We start from the raw sequence: 19,031 nt of genomic DNA, 5'->3' as shown, positions 1-19,031 counted from the left end.
ATTCACCCTTGGGTGCATGGGAAAAGTTTCAACGCATCGAACACTTACCAGTTGATGAATTTTTAAAGCTATGCAAGAATTATATACAAGAATCCACCGCTGAGCTGATTTTTTGTATATACTTTAAAAACTGTCGCATTAATGGCCCTTCGCTCATTTTCAACTTCTATTCAATTTTCAAACTGCCGTACTTTAACGGAACTATCCACCTACCCTCTTCTAAAGATCATTCTCTAGCTAATAAATTATCACACTAAAGCTTCATGTTAGCATTTCCAACCAACTCTGAAAATCGCTAACTTCGCGTATGAAGTAACACAAAAACACTTTGAACCGAATTATCATTTTTATGAAAAAGTCGATTGTGGCTTCCTGAACCGATATCTGGATCATCCGCCTTGAGTAATTGTCCACGAGTAATTAGCAAAATGGTATTACATTCACATAATTGATCTATAATCATGTTGATGTGTTGCATTGATCATTTTGACATCCAGAATCGGTATTCGAATTATCGAGTTTAGGTTCGTGGGCACGAGTATCCAGAAAAAGGACATCATTTTCGCAGAATCGATCTATGCACATCAATTTGGCCAGGCCAGGCTTGCCATAGTGGTTACTTCATGAGTAAACAGCTCCGAAAACCGATTATCATTATTCAGAATTCCGAAGAAATTGGCTACACGAATTAATGGTGCAGCTCTCCCACGGCTGCGGCTGGTTTCAATGCTGCTGTTCCTTCTGCTTCTGTCTCCTTCAAAATTAGTTACAAGAATACCGTCAACGAGACTTTTGACTTTAAATGATCTTTATTTCTTGTATTTGTTTGGTTTACATGTATTACTTATCAAGTGACACAGATGCGTCTTTTCAACTTTAGTTCTTTTGATATTTCAATTATTATTAATTACAGTTCCTAGTCCTATCAGGCCTGTTTTAAGAATGACCACCTTGGTGGGATTGGATTGTTTTAAATTTGAAAAAGAAGACTACTTATAACTACTATTTACAACTACAACTAACCTACAACTACTATATACACCTAATCTACTAAATACAAATTGTTTATCAAAGCATGTTCTGATAAAATACATTTTTGTGTAAATTTAGTGCTAATTTCGTTTTTTTTTTAATCTATTTTGGCAATGCCTGCCTCTTCGTGTAAATTTGTTATTCTAGTGTCGAAAGGACGATCAAGAACCATCCTCAGTACTCTATTCTGAGCCGTCAACGAGACATTAACTTGACTTTAAATAATCTTTATGACCCATAGCGACTCACGAAGAGCTACTGATTCCGATCAATAGCGGTGCGGCTTCCTCCTCCTTCTATGGATGCTCATGTGGACTGCAGCTCGCTGCTTACTTGTGTACTGCCGCTGCTGATGCCGACGACCGGACACCACCACACACGGTGATTGGAACTGAATCCGATCAGCGGTTGAGACCAGCCTTGATAGCTAGCTGCTTGCGAGGAGCATTTCGTTGTATACCGGAGAACATCACCACTCACCACGCGGTGATTTAATAAACACCGTTTGGTGAGACCGGATGGAATTCAACTTTGAAATCTGTGTTAGGGAAATCGCTTTTCGCAGGCAATAGGAGATAATTTTAATCATCTTAGCATATTTATCATCACGAAAAATCATGATCATGAAATTTTTTAATTTATCAGAAGCATAGGAATTTTTCTGATCGATTGGTGATAAAATTATTGAAATTGGTCAAGGGGCAGCTGAGTTATTAACGTTCAAAATCTTTCATAATTTTGTTACATGTTCCATTTTCGGTTTTCACAAAGTGTACCCCCATATAGAAATCACAGACGTAGTCCTACGTCAAAATATTCCTTCAGCGAGGTAGCTTGGAATCATCTTTAACGTTGCCGATGAACATGTGTCTTTATAGTCAAGAATTAAAAAGTTATTTGTTTTATATTCACAATTTGAGGTACACCCTTATTATAAAAATGACCAAAAGAAGAAACTTTTTTAAATGAAAAAGTTCACACACGACACAAATCCTCTAACATTTAAGCTCTAAGACGTTTACCTTGCAGAAAATTCCTCCCTGTACTTCAGTGAACGTTAATTATAAGGTATGTCAATTTACTTTTCTCTACCAAAATGTGTGTTTCAGCATGCCCTAACCATCATCTGAAGGAGACTTTCACGGAATAATAAAAAAGTACTACAAACTTAATTTTTCAGGACCACTCTAAGTCGATTAATAAAAATTGCTCCAAAATGAGAACGGTAAGAGATAGATAAAAATATTCATCAGCAAAGTAGATTGAAATGATCTCAGCTGCAACTTTGCTGCAGAACAGGCGTTTTTATATATTCAAACATATAAATGATATTTTTTTTTATAACAATAATTTGAGGACCACCTTTACTTTGAAAATGGCCAAAAGATAGACTGTTCCAGAAAGTATAAGCACACCTTGTTTTAACGGTCACTTTGAATATAATGAAATATTTCAACATGTTTTGGCTGCGTCCTTTTGTTTGCTCATTTCTGAATGACATAGTATCGAAAAAGTGCTAAGTTTTGTGTTTCCTGTCAAAATGCGTGGTCTTACTCCGGAACAACGAAAAAATATCGCGCACAAATGGTGCACTGTGAGCGGACTCTCCTTCAGAAAATTGGCCAAGGAAGAGGGTGTAAGCGTCGGAGCGGTACGAACTGCGATTAAAAAATACAGAGAACAGTGTACGTTTGAAGATGCGCCGAAGAGTGGCCGGCAATCCGGTCCTGTAAGTCCGGATATCGATAAAAAGATCGGGAATGCCTACAAACGAAAACCAGCGACTTTCGTTCGGGATGTTGCGAAAAAACTACGGACCTCGTTGAGTAACGTCATGCGTTCCAAAGAAAGACTTGGGCTAAAAACATACCGGAAGCAGAAAAAACCCAAAAGGAACCCAAAACAGGCCTCTTCTTTGAAACCACGGGCCCGCAAACTCTACGATTCGTTATTGTGTCGAAATTCTGGGTGTATAATAATGAACGACGAAACGTACGTGAAACTAGATTACAAAACGCTTCCCGGACCACAATTCTATACTGTAAGCGAAGGCAAGGACATCCCCGAAACGGAGAAGGCAAATTTTACCGAAAAATTCGGTAAGAAGGTTATGGTTTGGCAGGCAATATGCGAGTGTGGTAAAACATCTAGTCCGTACATCACAACGGAGACGATGAACACTCAGAAATACATTAAGGAATGTCTCCAGAAGCGATTGTTGCCGATGATCAGGCAGCACGAAGGTCAAGTAGTATTTTGGCCTGATTTGGCGTCATGTCATCACGCAAAGGACACTTAAGAATGGTACAAAAGTCAAAATGTATGTTTCGTGCCGAAAGACATGAATCCGCCGAACTGCCCGGAGGCACGGCCAATCGAGACTTTTTGGACTTTAACCAAAGCAAAGCTTCGAAAATTAATAAAACCAGCGGACGACATCCAAAAATTCAAAAAAGATTGGCCAAAAGTGGTCAAAATTAGGATTCTTGGCTATGATTAAATATGTTAATTAAACGAGAGTAAAGTATCATTTGAAATACAAATACAAATATGATTTGCCAAATAAAATTATTAAAACTTAAAAAAACATGACTTTTTCGTTATTTTGAAAGTGTGCTTATACTTTCTGGAACAGTCTATAGAGCTCCTTCTTTTGGCTGTTTTTAATTTAGTTTACAGAAGACAGTACACCTCTAAAACTTAAGATTAATGCAATAGGACTTTTGTCTTGATTGTGGTACTTAAGTAAGATTTAAGTAAGTTTTCCTGCAGCTTCAATCCTTTAATCCTGGTATTTTAGGGCATAAGCCACACACTGAGATAAAATTCTTTTTAAGATGATCTATTCCAGGTTACTCTACACTTGCTGGTCCGACGTCCTTTATGATTTGACCTGGGGCCTCATTTTGCAAGTCGCAACGACAAACTTGTTTATACAATCGTTAATACAATGTTGCTTCTTCTAGTTCGATCCGTGACCAGTCTTGTAAACGGTCACGTTCACCGACGCTTTATTCTCTATTATCATGCTCTTTTTGTCAAGCCATTCGTAACAAGCATGTTCGTTCGACAGGCTTGCCAAAAAATGTATTTTGACATCACGACACTTCTCTATCTTATTCATTTGATATTCATCATTTTTTGTAAACACCGACTGCGTTCACCGTAGCTGTCCACGTGTTCATTTATTTTGCAGTTTCATTATCTCTTTCTAATTCACTCTATAGCGTCTTCGTTCCAATGTGGGTTATCTACAGGTGAGGAGGAAGGAAACTAGTCGACTCTTTCATTCTCACGGTGTTCTTATGAAGCAGCAGATGTGACGTCACGTCTGTTGCTGCATAAGAAACCGCGAGGACGAAAAAGTCGATTATTTTCCGTCTTCCTCAACTCTTAGTACCACACATCGTCTTCGTTCAACGTTGTAAGAAAAGAACACGTCTACGTTTTCTATGGTTATCGTTGTTTTGCTATTCTACAGTCGTGAAAAAGTTCTTAGTGTTGTTGTCGACCAATTTTTACTGTTTCAAGTTAAGATTTTAAAACAGATCCTAAACTTTTCAATCGCAATGGACGTATCAGCATCATCGATCGAAAAAAAGAAATACAGAGAGATCCTAGCGGAAGGCTGCATTTCCACGGAAGACGGATTTGTATTGTGTGCCATCGATGCTGCCAACAGTTGCAAATACCGACAGAAAGCTGAAAAATTTGATGCCGGAAATTTTATCCGACATCTTCGTACAGAACACACCATTCTGGCCAAATCACGTGGACTACTTAAAGATGAGGCGGAAGTACCATCCAAGAGAAAGAAGGCATCAAAAAAAATGATTGCCATCGACAGGCAAACATTTGTCGAAGCAATATTGAAACTGGTGACCGTCCATCACGTTCCCCTGCACTGTGTCGAATGGGAAGGGTTTCAACTGCTCTTGAAACCCATTGGTGAAGCACTAAATATGTGCATGAATCGCCCTAACGTTCTCAGACATCTAACAGTTGCTGCCACAAAGATCCGATCCGCGATTAGAAGTCTGGTGAACGGAAAGCTTATATGTCTAAAAATCGACAGTGCTTCTCGACATGGACGACACATCCTGGGTGTCAACATCCAATTTTTTGACCCAGAGCAGCAGCAGGTAGTGATTCTGACCGTCGGTAAGTGACAGCATCTTATCAAGTTGAAACAGGGCGGATTGCATCTTTATAATTAGGGAGACACTATTCCAAGTACAGCTTTTTCGTAAAAAGTTTAATGCATGGAATGGGATATCCCGTGATTCGCCGTACATGTAAATCATAGATTTATACTCAAAATAATTTCATTTCTTCTTCAGGGATGATTGAACTTAATGAGAGGCACACTGCCAAATTTCTAAGGTCGAAAATCGAAGAAATACTCGCAGGATACGGCATTTCACTTGAGCAGATATTTTCTATCACATGCGACAACGGTGCAAATATGATTGCAGCTGTAAAGCAGTTGCAGTCATATTTGCAGGTTATGATCCTCTCCACTGAAGACGACGAAGATGACCCATCACAAGAGCTACCTGGACTAGACTGGACCGAAGCGATTGAAGAAGAATTTTTCAATCGTATAACGCTTGTGAGGTGTGCTGTGCACACAATGCAGCTAGCAGTCACCGATGTTATCAAGGCATGTGATGCTGACATCCGTCAATGTACTACAGTCACAAAAAATTGCCGCAAGATAGCTTATAAACCGGTGTTCGATCTGCACAACCAATCGCTCCCACCCCTTTATGCTAGGACCAGGTGGGGAGGAATCTTCACGATGTTGGAGCATTTCGAAAAGCATGAGGATTTCTTCAGAGACTTAGGATCGCAGTATCCTGAGCTGGGTTAGTGAAACACGTTAAAAACTGATAAAAAGTTGTACATAGATTTATCACTTACCATTTTAAATTTCAGATCTTACAGAACAGTGGACATTCATTAAGGAATATGTTGCAGCTTTCAGACCAGTTTTCTTGGCAACCAAGAACATGCAATCCAACCATACTTCCCTGAACGATTTTTACTTGACATGGATAAGAACCGTGATGGATGTCAGTAAAATTCAATCTAACCGATTTGTAGAACCATTGACGGCTTCACTGACCCAACGTCTCAAACAGTTGAAGGACAATATGATTTTCAAGTCCGCGCTTCTCATCGATCCACGATTTAATTACCTGAATTCTACACTGTTCACATCTGAAGAAAAAGAGGAAGTTCGAGTAAGTCCATTGCTTTTGTCACTCAATGAATGTTGAACCTCCATTTGTTCTGTATTTTCTTATCCTATTGTTCAGAAATTCATCATTGCAACATGGGAGCGAATCAAGCGAATGAAACCACACAGCGTAGACCAACCAACTCAGTCACCATCAACCTCTGCAACAGGATCAGATCAAGATCAGCACAGTGAGCTGGATGCCTTTTTGACACAGATGTTTGGAGGAATGCTTCCTGAGTCGGGCTCAAGAAGAATTCAAACATCAGACACGTTTCTGAGACAGCTAAAAGCACTTGATCTCGAGCCTCATCAACTCTACTCATTTGATGTATGGAAATATTGGGTTTCACGAAAATTCAGTCATCCCGAGCTATACGAAGTTGCAACTCTGCTGTTGACGGTACCTTCAAACCAGGTGTCCGTGGAACGCGCGTTCAGTGCTCTTGCACTGGTTCTTTCGGACAAGCGAACAAAAATCGCTGAAGCAAACCTTGAAAATATCCTATTGGTTAAGCTCAACAAGGAACTGTTTGAGAAAATAGTTCCTAACTTGTACAATTGGCTTGACGAAGAGCTTTAAGATTGATTCTGAGCATTTCGTCATATTTGAATACCTTTTCTTTTATTTCCATTGATATTTCCCACACAGTTCAATATAACAAGCTATTATCTTGCATTTGACACGAGAAACATGACAAGAGGATATTTTATTGCTCACTAACTGAGCCTTAGTTATTAATGCAAGGGAAAATAGACGAAAAGAACAAATCAATCTTGCTTAGGACATTATGGATTGTTCGGGTAGAAATGTGCTACCGTACACGCAGAGAAAAAAAATACAAATAAACTCAACCAATTTGCAGTCTACTGCTATTCCCCCGTTTACGCGGTGGGTGGTACTGCTCACTCACCGCTTTTTCTGATTAATGTCCGCCATAATCTAGTTGTATACAGAAAATCGGCTCAATTGATTTAAGGACCGCCGAGAAAGTGGGGGGTGGGCGGTACCACCCACCGCGTAAACGGGGGGATAGCAGTATTATATCTTGGCTAAAACAAATAGATATTTCAGGTTTTATCAACTATGCTTTTATTTAAAAACTGCCGGTTCAACCATATTCCGAACGAGTGCAGGTGAGGAGACACGAAAAAATCCAAACATTGGTACCTATGCATGTGTTAAAAACAATGAACACAAACGTTTCTGAACACTGCCGTGGAAATAACGGAACACCTTACAGTACAACCTCTATTTTGCCTTAGCAGCATTTTCCTTGCTGGCCTCACCAGCGACAAAGACCTTCTTCTTCTTCTCTTGTCCTTGAGTGCTGCTGGGGGAGATCCATCGGCAGATACAGTAGGAGCAGCAGCAGCATCACTAATATCCTTGGTGGTGTTTATGGGGGTGGGGTGGTGGTGACGACAGCGGCAGCAGCTTCCTTAGTCACATCCGACTTCTTGGTGTCCGTTAGCACCAGATCTATGTTCGCCTTCGAAGTAGGTCATTTCGCTCAATTTCGTTGTGTTTCACATACTACTTGGAACGGCTCGACCATTTTGTTGGTTATGCATTCCCATCTTGGCCTTGGCTTCCTCCTTAAATTTGCGCAAATTGAACGGCATTAGACCGTACTTTGGTAGTTCGGCTAGGAATGGCCTGAATGGTGTCGGTGTACAGCCAGAGACTCCTTTCGAAGCGGAACGCTATCGGAAAGTACAGCTTCCGATGTTCTACGTAAAAGGAAATATAATTACAATCTATCAAAACACTTGACATTATAACAAACACACTCACCACTACCGTACTTCCCGGTAAAGTGCGAAACGATTATTCCCAGGTAGACGTCATCGTCAATCGTAAAGCGGTGGTCAGCTGTGCCTCGAGCAACTTGCGTAGCCTTTGTTGGCAATCTTCACTTTCGTCGTCGGGCCTCGATACTCTACCGTTTAACACCGTCGTCTTTCAGCGAAAATGCCAGATTGATGTCGGGAAGGTGATTCTCTTCTTCATTTCCAGTTCATTTTTTAAATTCCAGCTGGTGATCTTCCTTCTGGCAGAGGGCCGTCGCGTACGCTCCTACTGTGGACGCCTGGATCAGGCTCTAAAGGGTGTTGTTGACGATCGCTCCAGCTGTTTTGTGCTGTTGTTTGACCGTACTGTCGGCGATATTATTTTCCTCCCCCCGCGGCTGCTGCTCGTCGTTGTTGACCTTATTGTTGTCGTTTCACTCCCCAGAACCGATGTCAAAAAACATTACGCGTGCGAATCGGCAAGTGATTTTAAATCCACATTATTTTCCTAGAAGTAGAAACAAAACATAACTGCAATGCGTTGTGATGGACTAAATCAACAAAACATACCTGTTACCACTTTTCCAACGTGACAAATCGATTAAATTCTTGCGTCACTTTTCATAAGGTCCTATCTACATTGATCGATTCTCTTCATCGACTTTCTCTTTCGTTAATAACTCGCTTCCAAAAACATTCTAAGCTATTCTCATCGTCCAACATGCTTGATAATACTTTCTTTTAAAATAATATGTAGCAAAATCAGCCCGAAATATGCCTGCAGCCGAGTTATTTACGAAAGAGAGAGTCGATGAAGAGAATCGATCAATGTAGATTGGACGTTATGAAAAGTGACGCGAGAATTCAGTTTTTTAATAACACTTTGGCTATGAAACTTCTATCAAACGACATTCAAAGTATTGTAAACAAATTCAAATGAACGCAACTCAATCGACAGTACTGACAGCGATAGGGAGAGAGAAAATGATGGTCTACTTCTCCAGTTTTCTTTCATTGCTCTTTTGTATACGTTCGAAGGAAAGAGACGAAACAAAAACATTCGATTCATTCTCGTGTTGGAAGCAAAAACTTTTTTTGCGCATGACAGCTGTAGACGGGTAAACGAAATCATGGTCGCGTTCATAGTATTGAATGAATCATAACTTTGACATAACGGCCCTTAGTGAACGCTATCGAAAATGTCGACTGTTTACAAGACTGTCCGTGACTGCTTGGCTCCAGTTTCTCGAGCGTTTCACACTATCTAGATCTTGCTACACTTGGTCTAACCACCTTCCAGATAAAGTATATTAACATTATACATGCTCCTGTCAGATATATGTGGATATGTACCGCTATATTTGTATCGAAAAGAGCATACGATTCGACTGGTCGTTTTGGCATTGGCGTAGCTCACGAATCGAAAATTAATTACTTTATTCATGTTTATACATTTTTGCCAAAACAAACAAACCACATACGTCCTATAAGAATGCATAAACGGTATGTGTGACCATTTATACATTTCATTGACACATGATCTTTATTAACTTTTTGCAAGGCGTCTGCTTATTAGTTGACTTATACATTTTATGAATAATCAACAATGGAAATTTGCCAGAAGGTATAATGGGATTTCTATCCGTGAGACAATTTTACTGGAGAGGGCCAATTAGGGGAGTCCTGTGGCATTTTTGTTTTGTTTTGATAAACTACGGTTCGAAAAATTCATGTAAATTTATTCATAGATTTGGCATAAATTTACGCGATATGCCGTGTAAATTTAAGCGCAATATCGCATAAATTAGCAATATTGTATGCAAGCTTGTAAACGATTTCGCTGTTTATGCCAAGTATAGCTCAAAACTAAACAAAGGGAGATTTTACGCGATAGTTAAGATTCAGAATTGTTTTTCTGTGTAGATAGAAAATCTGAAACAACCATTCAATCAAAAGGCGTCAAGGCTATTTGTTATTTTATTTTCCTGTTGGATACATTTCCACTTCATCCAATAATACAACCTATTATGGCAAAGCTTACTATAATTTTAATAAAGATACATTAAATTCTATTGTATTTTTTCATAACAACGCTTCGGGGAGCCTTAAAAGCATACTGCTTTCGAACAAGCATGATCGTTTGTTCAAGCTTATTGTAATGAAACTACACATAGTCTGGATCTCATAAAGAGTTTAAGGATTTCAAACTTAAGGAAAGTCTCATGTTAGATAATTTTTATGGATAGATAATTCCAAGAATTTTGTATCATTCAAATTTATTCATCAATTAAATATCAGACATAGGTACCAACATTAAATTCTAGGACTTTTAATTTATAATTTTTAAAATTTGTGGAAATGAAATATGACAATGTGCTCATAGAATGAATACATTTAGGACATAGGAAAAAGTTCAAAATATATGTCAATGAACAATTCTTAAAATTCTATCAGATAAAATAAAAATAGTTTTGAGATCCCAAACCCATTTGTTTTCATGTAACTAAAAAATATATCTCTACGACAGATTGCAAGTATAAATTCTTATAATTCAAATGTAAATGAAAGATCGCAAAATTTTATCAATTGTTATAATTTTAAGATTAAGATAAAATTGCAGATCCTTCCTAGACTGTAATATCATAAAATTTTCGTACATGAATATTAAAAAAAATAGTTAAAAATTTTAATAACAATACTAAAGGGTGTCCCACATCCAATTGCATCACGGAAAAAAACGCTGTAGAAAATTACCCATTGGGTATTTTCTCTTGAAAATTTGGGTAGAAGTAGTTTATAGTGTATTGTTTACACTGCATTTTTATCGCTGTCAATTTTTCGAAATTCGGAAAAATGGCGTCACCCGAAAAGCAACGTCGCGAATCGATTTTGCGCAATCACCTGGAAAATAATCAACTCTCTCATCGGGACATCAGAAAACAACTCGGAATCGTGAAGTCAACGTTGAGTCGTGTGATTAAACGTTACTACAAAACTCTGAGCATCGAACGGAAGGAGAAATGTGGTCAAAATGGATGTTCTATTAGTGGTCAGGATCACAAGCGTGTCGTGAAAGCGTTTAAGCGGAATCCCAATGCTTCGGTTAGGGATGTGGCCAAAAAGAATATGCCCAAGTCTTTCGTTCAGAGAGCCATGGACCGGAAGGGACTGCATACGTACAAAGTGCAGAAGGCTCCAAATCGTGACAAACGGCAAAATACGGTAGGAAAGTCACGGGCCCGGAAACTGTGCATGCAGATGCTGACGAAGCCTCATTGTCTCATAATGAATGATGAGACTTACGTCAAGGCGAACCTCCGGCAGCTTCCGGAGTTACTGTTCTTCACCACCCAGCACAAGTTTGATGTTCCGGAGGAAGTAAGGAAGCAGAAACTTTCCAAGTTTGCCAAGAAATACATGATAAGGCAAGCGATCTGCTCATGTGGGACACGGAGTGCGCCGTTCGTGACTACCGGGACTGTAAACGGGGAGATCTACCACAAGGAGTGTCTACAGAAGCGTCTACTTCCACTGTTGAAGCAACACGAGAGCCCTACGATCTTCTGGCCGGATCTAGCTTCGTGCCACTATTCAAATGTTGTCCTGGAGTTGTACAAAGCCAACAGGGTCACTTTCATACCCAAGGATTATTAAACTATATAAATCGTCAACTTCACGCATGGAGTTATACAAACATGATTAGTTAAAAAACAAAATTAAGGGGAAATGGCTCTAATGTTGGCCCTATGGATCTAAGATTGGGCTCATCGCTAAAAATCTGCTATTTATCAATTTTATCTAGATGAACGGGACCATTGGGACGGTACTAGTGGACATTTGTTGTCCCTATTGAAAATTTAGTCGATTGCTGAATTTTTGTATGGGGTATTTAGGCCGACATTACATTCCCCTACTTTTGGAATTTCTTTCTACAAAAGCTTATTGGGTTATTTTTTTTTATTGAAATGGAGTTTAGTTTTTGTTGAACCCATTCGGTGCCAATTTATTGTTTACTCGTACTTTATACGGATAAGAACTTTTTCGGTGCTGTTTATTTTATTTTATTAAAAAACACAAACAAAATAGAATGGAAATTTTACTTAATGTTCTAAATCATTCCCACTCTCCTAGCTAAATCACCAATCTTCCCTATAGAAAATGTACGAACATGTCCATAAAATCTAGATTCATCATTCAAGATTCCATCAGTTTCTATTAGCTGGAGTACTTTTGAATACTCTCTGATCAACCTGCAGTCTTGAAAGAATATATGAGAGACTTCATTTGTATTTCCTAACAGTTGGAGATCTTCAGAACTTGGTTAATGGTATCTTTCAATATTGATTAGAGTATAATAAAAAAAAAACCGTGATTTAAATAGCACCTTGTATATTCTTGTTCAACTATAAGAAAAGCATCATTAAACTGCTAGGCTCCCAACGACAGTTCGTGACAGCTTGATTCTGGCTCTTTTTGACGTTCATATTTTTCGAGTCTGCTTCTCCCTCCCATTGAAACATTGTATGCTGGGAGTCGGAGGGACCATCAGGGCACCCGATTGAAGAAATTTATATGAGAGAGTGGAAATGCCAACTTCCTGTCTTTAACATTTCGTGAAAAGAGGGCGGGGCTTCTTCCCACTCATTGGTGCATCCTCCTGTTGAATGGCCTGTTTTTTGACCGGTCGTATGATCTTGTTGTTGGAAGGAGATTCTCATTTATCCCGTTTATGAACGTGGGCGATGTTGCCCACGGATTCACCCAACCCGTGTTTTAATCTTCATACAATGGCAGGTTGAGTACAATTAGAGGTTATTAAACTTGATCATGTCGAACAGCGAAGATAGTCCACAAACTACCGTCAGTTGTCTTGCTACAGTGAGTGGTAGCTCCATATCATAGCATCATAATCATAGTCACTTTAACTCATTTAAGGTCATTCATCCCGGGATGAGATTTGATCTCGTGGTCTTTAGCGTGGGGCCTAAGATAGCCTAGTCGGTATTACCAAGCCGGCGGTGGTGGGTTCGATTCTCAGTCCGGTCAGGAGCATCTTCCGGGTTGGAAATGTTCACGACTTCCCTTAGCATAGAGTATCATTGTGCTTGCCACATATTTAATATGCAAGTTCTTGCATTGGTTCGCCCAGAATGCTCTCAATCAATAACTGTGAAAATGCTTAAAAGAACACTAAATTGAGAGTATAAGCTCGTATAAGAACGTCAAAGCCAGGCAGAAGAAGAAACTTCAGTGTGAGAAGCACTATGCCGAGCACGTCTCCTATTACCTAAGTATATATTATTAACATACACCATTCAACCCTCACGCTGAATTCTCCAAGTTCAATATCAAAACTTTTCGCTGGTTCAAATGGACCTTGAATTAACCTGCAGTGTTGAGAAATTCGCTTAAAAAAACGATCAACTCCAACGTGCAGTCCGATTACACTGTCCTCATAATACCTACGGAAGCACCACGACCACCAGCGCACAGTGGGATGAATTAAGTTTGGCGTCGAGTTGTTAATGAAACAGAAAGTCGATGAAGAGAATCGATCCAAATCACATGCTTCGTCTACTAACGTCTCTCAGATGACAGTGTTGGGGAAGCAGCAATGCTACATCGACATGTTTCATCTAGAAACGATTCTCTGATGACTGTGTTGGGGAAGCAGCATTAACATGTACGTTATTGGTGGATTTGTAAGTTATTTTGACGCTTCTGGACAATGCTTGACATTTACCACTTTTCAATAATTTCTTGTTAAAAATCAAGCAGTCAAAAGCATTGCGTAGATATATTTCTGATCGATTGGTGATAAAATCAATGAAATTGGTTCAGGGGCAGCTGAGTTATTAACGTTCAAAATCTTTCATAATTTCGTTACATGTTGTTTTGGTTTTCACAAAGTGTACCCCCATACAGAAATCACAGACGTAGTCCTACGTCAAAAATGAAGAAACATTCCAGACGACATCAAAATGCTACACGCAATAGTTTCGTCACAAATGGCCATTTCCTACCTTTTTTTTATTTCGTCCCACTGTGCAGCGGTGCGCTGAGAAAATATCAAGAGCAAATTTTCATTACGTCGAAAGTAACAAAGGTAAACAAAGTCGAGCTATCAGTGTCAATCGATTCTCCTGCTATTACACTATATACTGTCCGAATATAGGATCAAATCCCATTTTTAAATTTATTTACCAGTCAAATTGCTTTTTGACGTAATCACCTTCCGATCAAAATAGTTTTCGATGTTACTTAAGTCACCCAATTTCTATGGAGATGCCGTTTGACTTAAGTAACAGCGCTGAGAAACCCGTGAAAAGTGTACGTTCGTCGTTTCGCTTTCTCATTATTAAAGTGAATAAATCGAACTGTTTGTTGCTAAGATGATTTCGGTGGTCCTAAAATGATGAATGGGCTGCACGTAAGGATACGTAATTGATAATTCTCCTGAATATCCTGGTAAATACACTTTGACTTAAGTAACAATAGGGGCCACCAAACGACGTATAATAACTTTTGACTCAAAAACCAGTATTTTTAGCATGAAAGCTAGCGATTTGCATTTGTATGATTAAAACCCTGCTAAATATGTTAAACATTGCTATCACTATGAGATTATATGTGTTTACTTGGAAATAGGAATAACTTTTCGGTCATCAAAACAAAACTTTATTTTTCTCGGATTGGTGCGAATGTTACTTACGACATAATGAAAATTTGCTCTTGATATGATTGCAATAATAAAAAGCCACTTGGAAACAAAAAATAAACACCACCGCCAACCGTAAACACACAAACAACCGACCGCCACCGCATCATCCGACTCCGTGCCAGTCGCTGAATATCAGATGTCTCAAACGCCTTCGTCCATTCCTATCGAACCGTGTTCATTCGTATCACTCTCGCTGTGAACCGGTGGTTAATAGGCGAAAGATGCGAATACATTTGGTTAAGTTCGACTTCAAATGACGCAAAGTATTTAGCAATTTCAAAACGGTGCAATAGCATCAAAAGGTAAACAATAACAACAGTTGGTGATAACGGCAGGAACTATTAGTGTTGATGCAAGCATGTTACAACGTTTTCTATAAATATCGTCGAGCAATTCTTCATATTCATCCAATCCAATGCCATGAGCGCATATATACAAACCGAATCTGCTCTGCACCACTTCTTGGTAATATTCCACAATCAGCGCTCATTCGTCAACCGGAAGATCGGCTCGATCTTAACTAGTGGTTGACCACCAGTCAAATTTAATTCTATCCAGCTGTTTACCTATCGTTGGGAAAGATTCAAATTCTCCATCTATGAGGGTGTGAGCTAATTAACTCCTGGAGAAAAAAAAATCATCCTCGGCGGTGATCCGTCTCTAATTATCACGTTTCTCGGCAGAGCACCGCGAAATGAGTCGATAATTGGATCGCTTCTTATTTATCATCTCGTTTCTGATGCTTGCGCGCGTTTCCATCCTCGCCAAAGACGCCGACTGATGTCGAGGATTCAGGAGGGGGCAAAAGAAAGAATAAATTAAATAATATAATAATAGAATAAGTTCTATACAGTGCGTGTCAGAACAATTGAACCAGCTAAAATTATACCTTTACTAAAACCGTTGGATTCAAGAAATTTAAATCTCCTGTTTTAACATACTTTTCCCGGGTAGGATGGGTACAAAAGGTAAACAGCAAAATAAGGTAAATACTGATTTGGCTGATTTCAGGAATAGCTGTCGCTGCACAAACAGGTTAGGGATTATATATTTAAGTAAAAAAAACAGGAAAATAACCTCAATAGAGAAAAATACAGAATTGTGAAAATTTGTATGGCTCCAAGATCGCAACAGATTGTCAAACTATGTTTCAAATTAAGATAAGACCTGACGAGAAATTTTAAATATTTTCAAAAGTAAATGTTCCATTTGCATTTTTTGGAAGGCACTAGGCCGAACGCTACTGGTCTGATTGGGCCATTAAACCGAGTGTTATAAAGTGATAGATTGATAGAAGAAATTTTTTGAAGCTTACTTCAGAAAATTAGAGACTAGACCTTTGTTTTACAATCTTGTGCACTTTTCAAGATTTCAGTCTTTAAACAAACTTAAATTTTAAATACGAAGTTATTTTCAAGATATCAGATTAAGCGAAAACATAAGTTTTGAACTAAAATTAATTTTTAGTAGTCTGATTCATTAAATTTTGGAGAATTTTGATGAGAATTCCAAAGTAGTTTTAAATAGGATTGTAGTCCTCTACAATTCACTCTCTTTAAAAATTCTGATGTCAAATCTAAAGGAATTTGACTAGACATTCCAGGATACTTTGAGAAGCATTTCAAGCAGTGCTGTCACGGTAAATTTGGAGCTGGTTTCTTACTAATTTGTCATTCGTGCGCCCCGTCCAACTCGCATCTGGGCGCTCCTTCTAAGAGTTGTAATCGAGGAATGAACCCAAAATTTAATTCCCTCTAACTAAAACTAGGGTACCGTAAGTGGGGGTGACATTGGGCCAAAAATCAAAATTCATTCGTTCCCTACCTTACAATATTCACATTTTAGCAAGGAAAACAATTTTAAGCATGTGAATATATTCATCCATGATATATTTACGACTGTGATCGAAATGGTTGTTTGAAATTGATGACTCATTTTTACTAAAATTAAATAAAAATAGACAATAGATCAATGTAAAACCTTATGGGGGGTGACATTGGGTCAAAACATATTAAGTTAAAATATCTTAAAATATATAAGTGGAACGAAACTATTAAGAGTACTCTTGGTTATAATCACAATGTATTTCGTATATATTGCTAAAGATCGCGGTTACCCCTCTTCTATCCACCTAAAAGTGCGATCAAGATTCTATTTGCCTGTGAACATTTTTGAAAACGCCTTTTTGCTACTATTTATGACACTTAACTTTACAGCACTATTTAATTAAAACAATTGGTTAATGTTATCTACACTTTACTCCAGGAGTTCAAGAAACATATTCTAGTCATCATATTCTGTATATTCAAGATATTTGCATCAATAAACATTTTTCAATGTTAGCCCTATGTCACTCCATAGGCCAAATGTCAACCCGTATTACGGTACGGGTAAAACTTGTCTGCAATCAGCTCGTCATAAAACATTTGAAAAACTGTATTTTATGGGATGTTACTTATCAGTGAACGGTGGATCAAAACCTTACGATGATTGACGTTTCATTACTGCAAATTAATTGATGGAACTGGTCTGAAGTTACCTGATCTTTCTGAAAATTATGATATTACCCATAAATGTCAAAACTTCTCTGATGTTCTTTGGACTTCCCAAAAGAACTCGAAATTTAAAAAAAAAACGAACTAGACTATGGCTGAACGTCCCTCTAATAAATTTTCATACATTCTCGGAGTTTCTTAGGCCTTCTGTAAAGTAATTTCCTTGAAGTTAATTGAACACTTTGAGGTTCTCTGATTTTCTCTGATGTACTCGCAATTCTGCTGAAGTTTTTGGTAATGTTCTGGGAAAAATGGAACTATCGCAAAAACCTTGAAATTTCTATGGAAATCAGTTAAGTTGCCATCATTTGTTTCATGTTTTATTATCCCTTTCCTTCCTTTCCTTGTTATTTGAGATCCAAAAATTTGTTTTGAAAAAAGTGCTAGAACAAAATATTTTCCATATCGTCTAAAATTATCGAATCTATTAAACAATTTGTTTGCTTAAAAACAATAGTACACACTGAGAAAAATTCATGAAAATTTAGGTGCTCTGAGACTGACATATACGAGCGTCAATTTTGACATAAAATTGAGTCATAATAGACGCGAAATTCAGCTCAATCAAAGGTTCTTTTCGTCGAGTAACGAACTTTTCAGTCTCGGAGCACTTAATTTCAGTACATGTTTGTTTACGTCTCATCCTTTACGTCAAAGATGAATTCCGTCACGTGTAAAATTAGGTATTTCTTAGTGTGTATATTAATTGTTTTTCAATAGATGCTCAGTTAAATTCTCAAGAATACATATGGACAAGTATGATGAGCACACGGATAAACTTTAATAAGTACTGGCTATTAAAGGGAAGATTTTTGTTTTCCGTACTGAGTACCAATGTTACCGACGCCAGGGAGGCAGCTTCCACACCTGGATTCTACCTATCGACCCATCAACTCATGGACCGCGAACCACTGACTTTACTTCACTTGATCAGCGATTTTATGCCTCGGAAAATTCCGGTGGCACCGACTGGGATTGAACCCAGTCTCTTTGGAGTGAGAGGCAGTCACGCTTGCCACTACACCACCGGCGCCGTTGTAAAAAAGGAAGATTGACAAACATGTGACGGACCGAACAGTCGTGGATCTCCTGTGCTACCATGGGAAGGAGAGGGTTAACTTCTAAAGCGTTCTAAATTTTGAATAAATTTTCAGAACATGTGAAAGTTGATGGAGCTGTCTTGAATTTATCGAAACTAAATATTACATATTTATAAACTACCTCAAAAGTCTGTCGCCTTTAATTGTGTATACCATCAAAACTAAAAGATAAGCCTCAGACAAACAGACATAACTCTTAGAAGGAAATTCTTCAAAAATATCGTCAAGCAAGCAATTTTGCATGGACGCTAGTACCCTCTATCATGTACATTTTCAAGCATTGATTTGCAACCGGAGCATCCCTCGTTCATGAAATTTTTTGACTAGTTGCTTTTCCCTCGATCTTTCAGCCGTGTTGAATAAAAACAAAACAGATGCAAGTCAGTGATCAGTGGTGCCAGATATACAGATATGTCTGTATTTATACAGATTTTTGAAGTCTCGCAGACCCAATACAGACAACAGACATTATACAGATATTTGAAACTTAATACAAATTTTTACCAATTGGTTCCTGAAATTTAACATAAAATAAACAAAATTATTTTCGAGTGTTTGCATCTTGTTATGATTATTTTACTGTTATG

At 38.3% G+C, this 19,031-nt stretch overlaps 2 protein-coding genes across 3 annotated transcripts in view; one reads left to right on the top strand and one right to left on the bottom strand.

Moving 5' to 3' along the window:
* Positions 1-19,031, bottom strand: part of LOC135702038 (uncharacterized) — a 225,010-nt gene that overhangs the window by 146,981 nt on the left and 58,998 nt on the right. The window lies entirely within an intron of this gene.
* On the top strand, positions 4,034-6,637 carry LOC135701979 (uncharacterized). The gene has a single exon (XM_065222923.1). It carries the CDS (start codon positions 4,485-4,487, stop codon positions 5,199-5,201), a length of 717 nt encoding a protein of 238 aa, XP_065078995.1. The 5' UTR covers positions 4,034-4,484; the 3' UTR covers positions 5,202-6,637.

Source organism: Ochlerotatus camptorhynchus, unplaced genomic scaffold (genome assembly GCF_037179485.1).
Source record: "Ochlerotatus camptorhynchus isolate MF236.1 unplaced genomic scaffold, CSIRO-AGI_Acam_v1.1 ptg000182l, whole genome shotgun sequence".
Taxonomy (NCBI): domain Eukaryota; kingdom Metazoa; phylum Arthropoda; class Insecta; order Diptera; family Culicidae; genus Ochlerotatus; species Ochlerotatus camptorhynchus.
The sequence above is the reverse complement of the archived record's forward strand: the minus strand, read 5'-3'. Positions and strand labels throughout refer to the sequence as shown.

What these genes read in the sequence shown, in the direction of transcription:
- LOC135701979 (XM_065222923.1), top strand. Translation starts at nt 4,485, where the DNA reads ATGGTTATCGTTGTTTTGCTATTCTACAGTCGTGAAAAAGTTCTTAGT.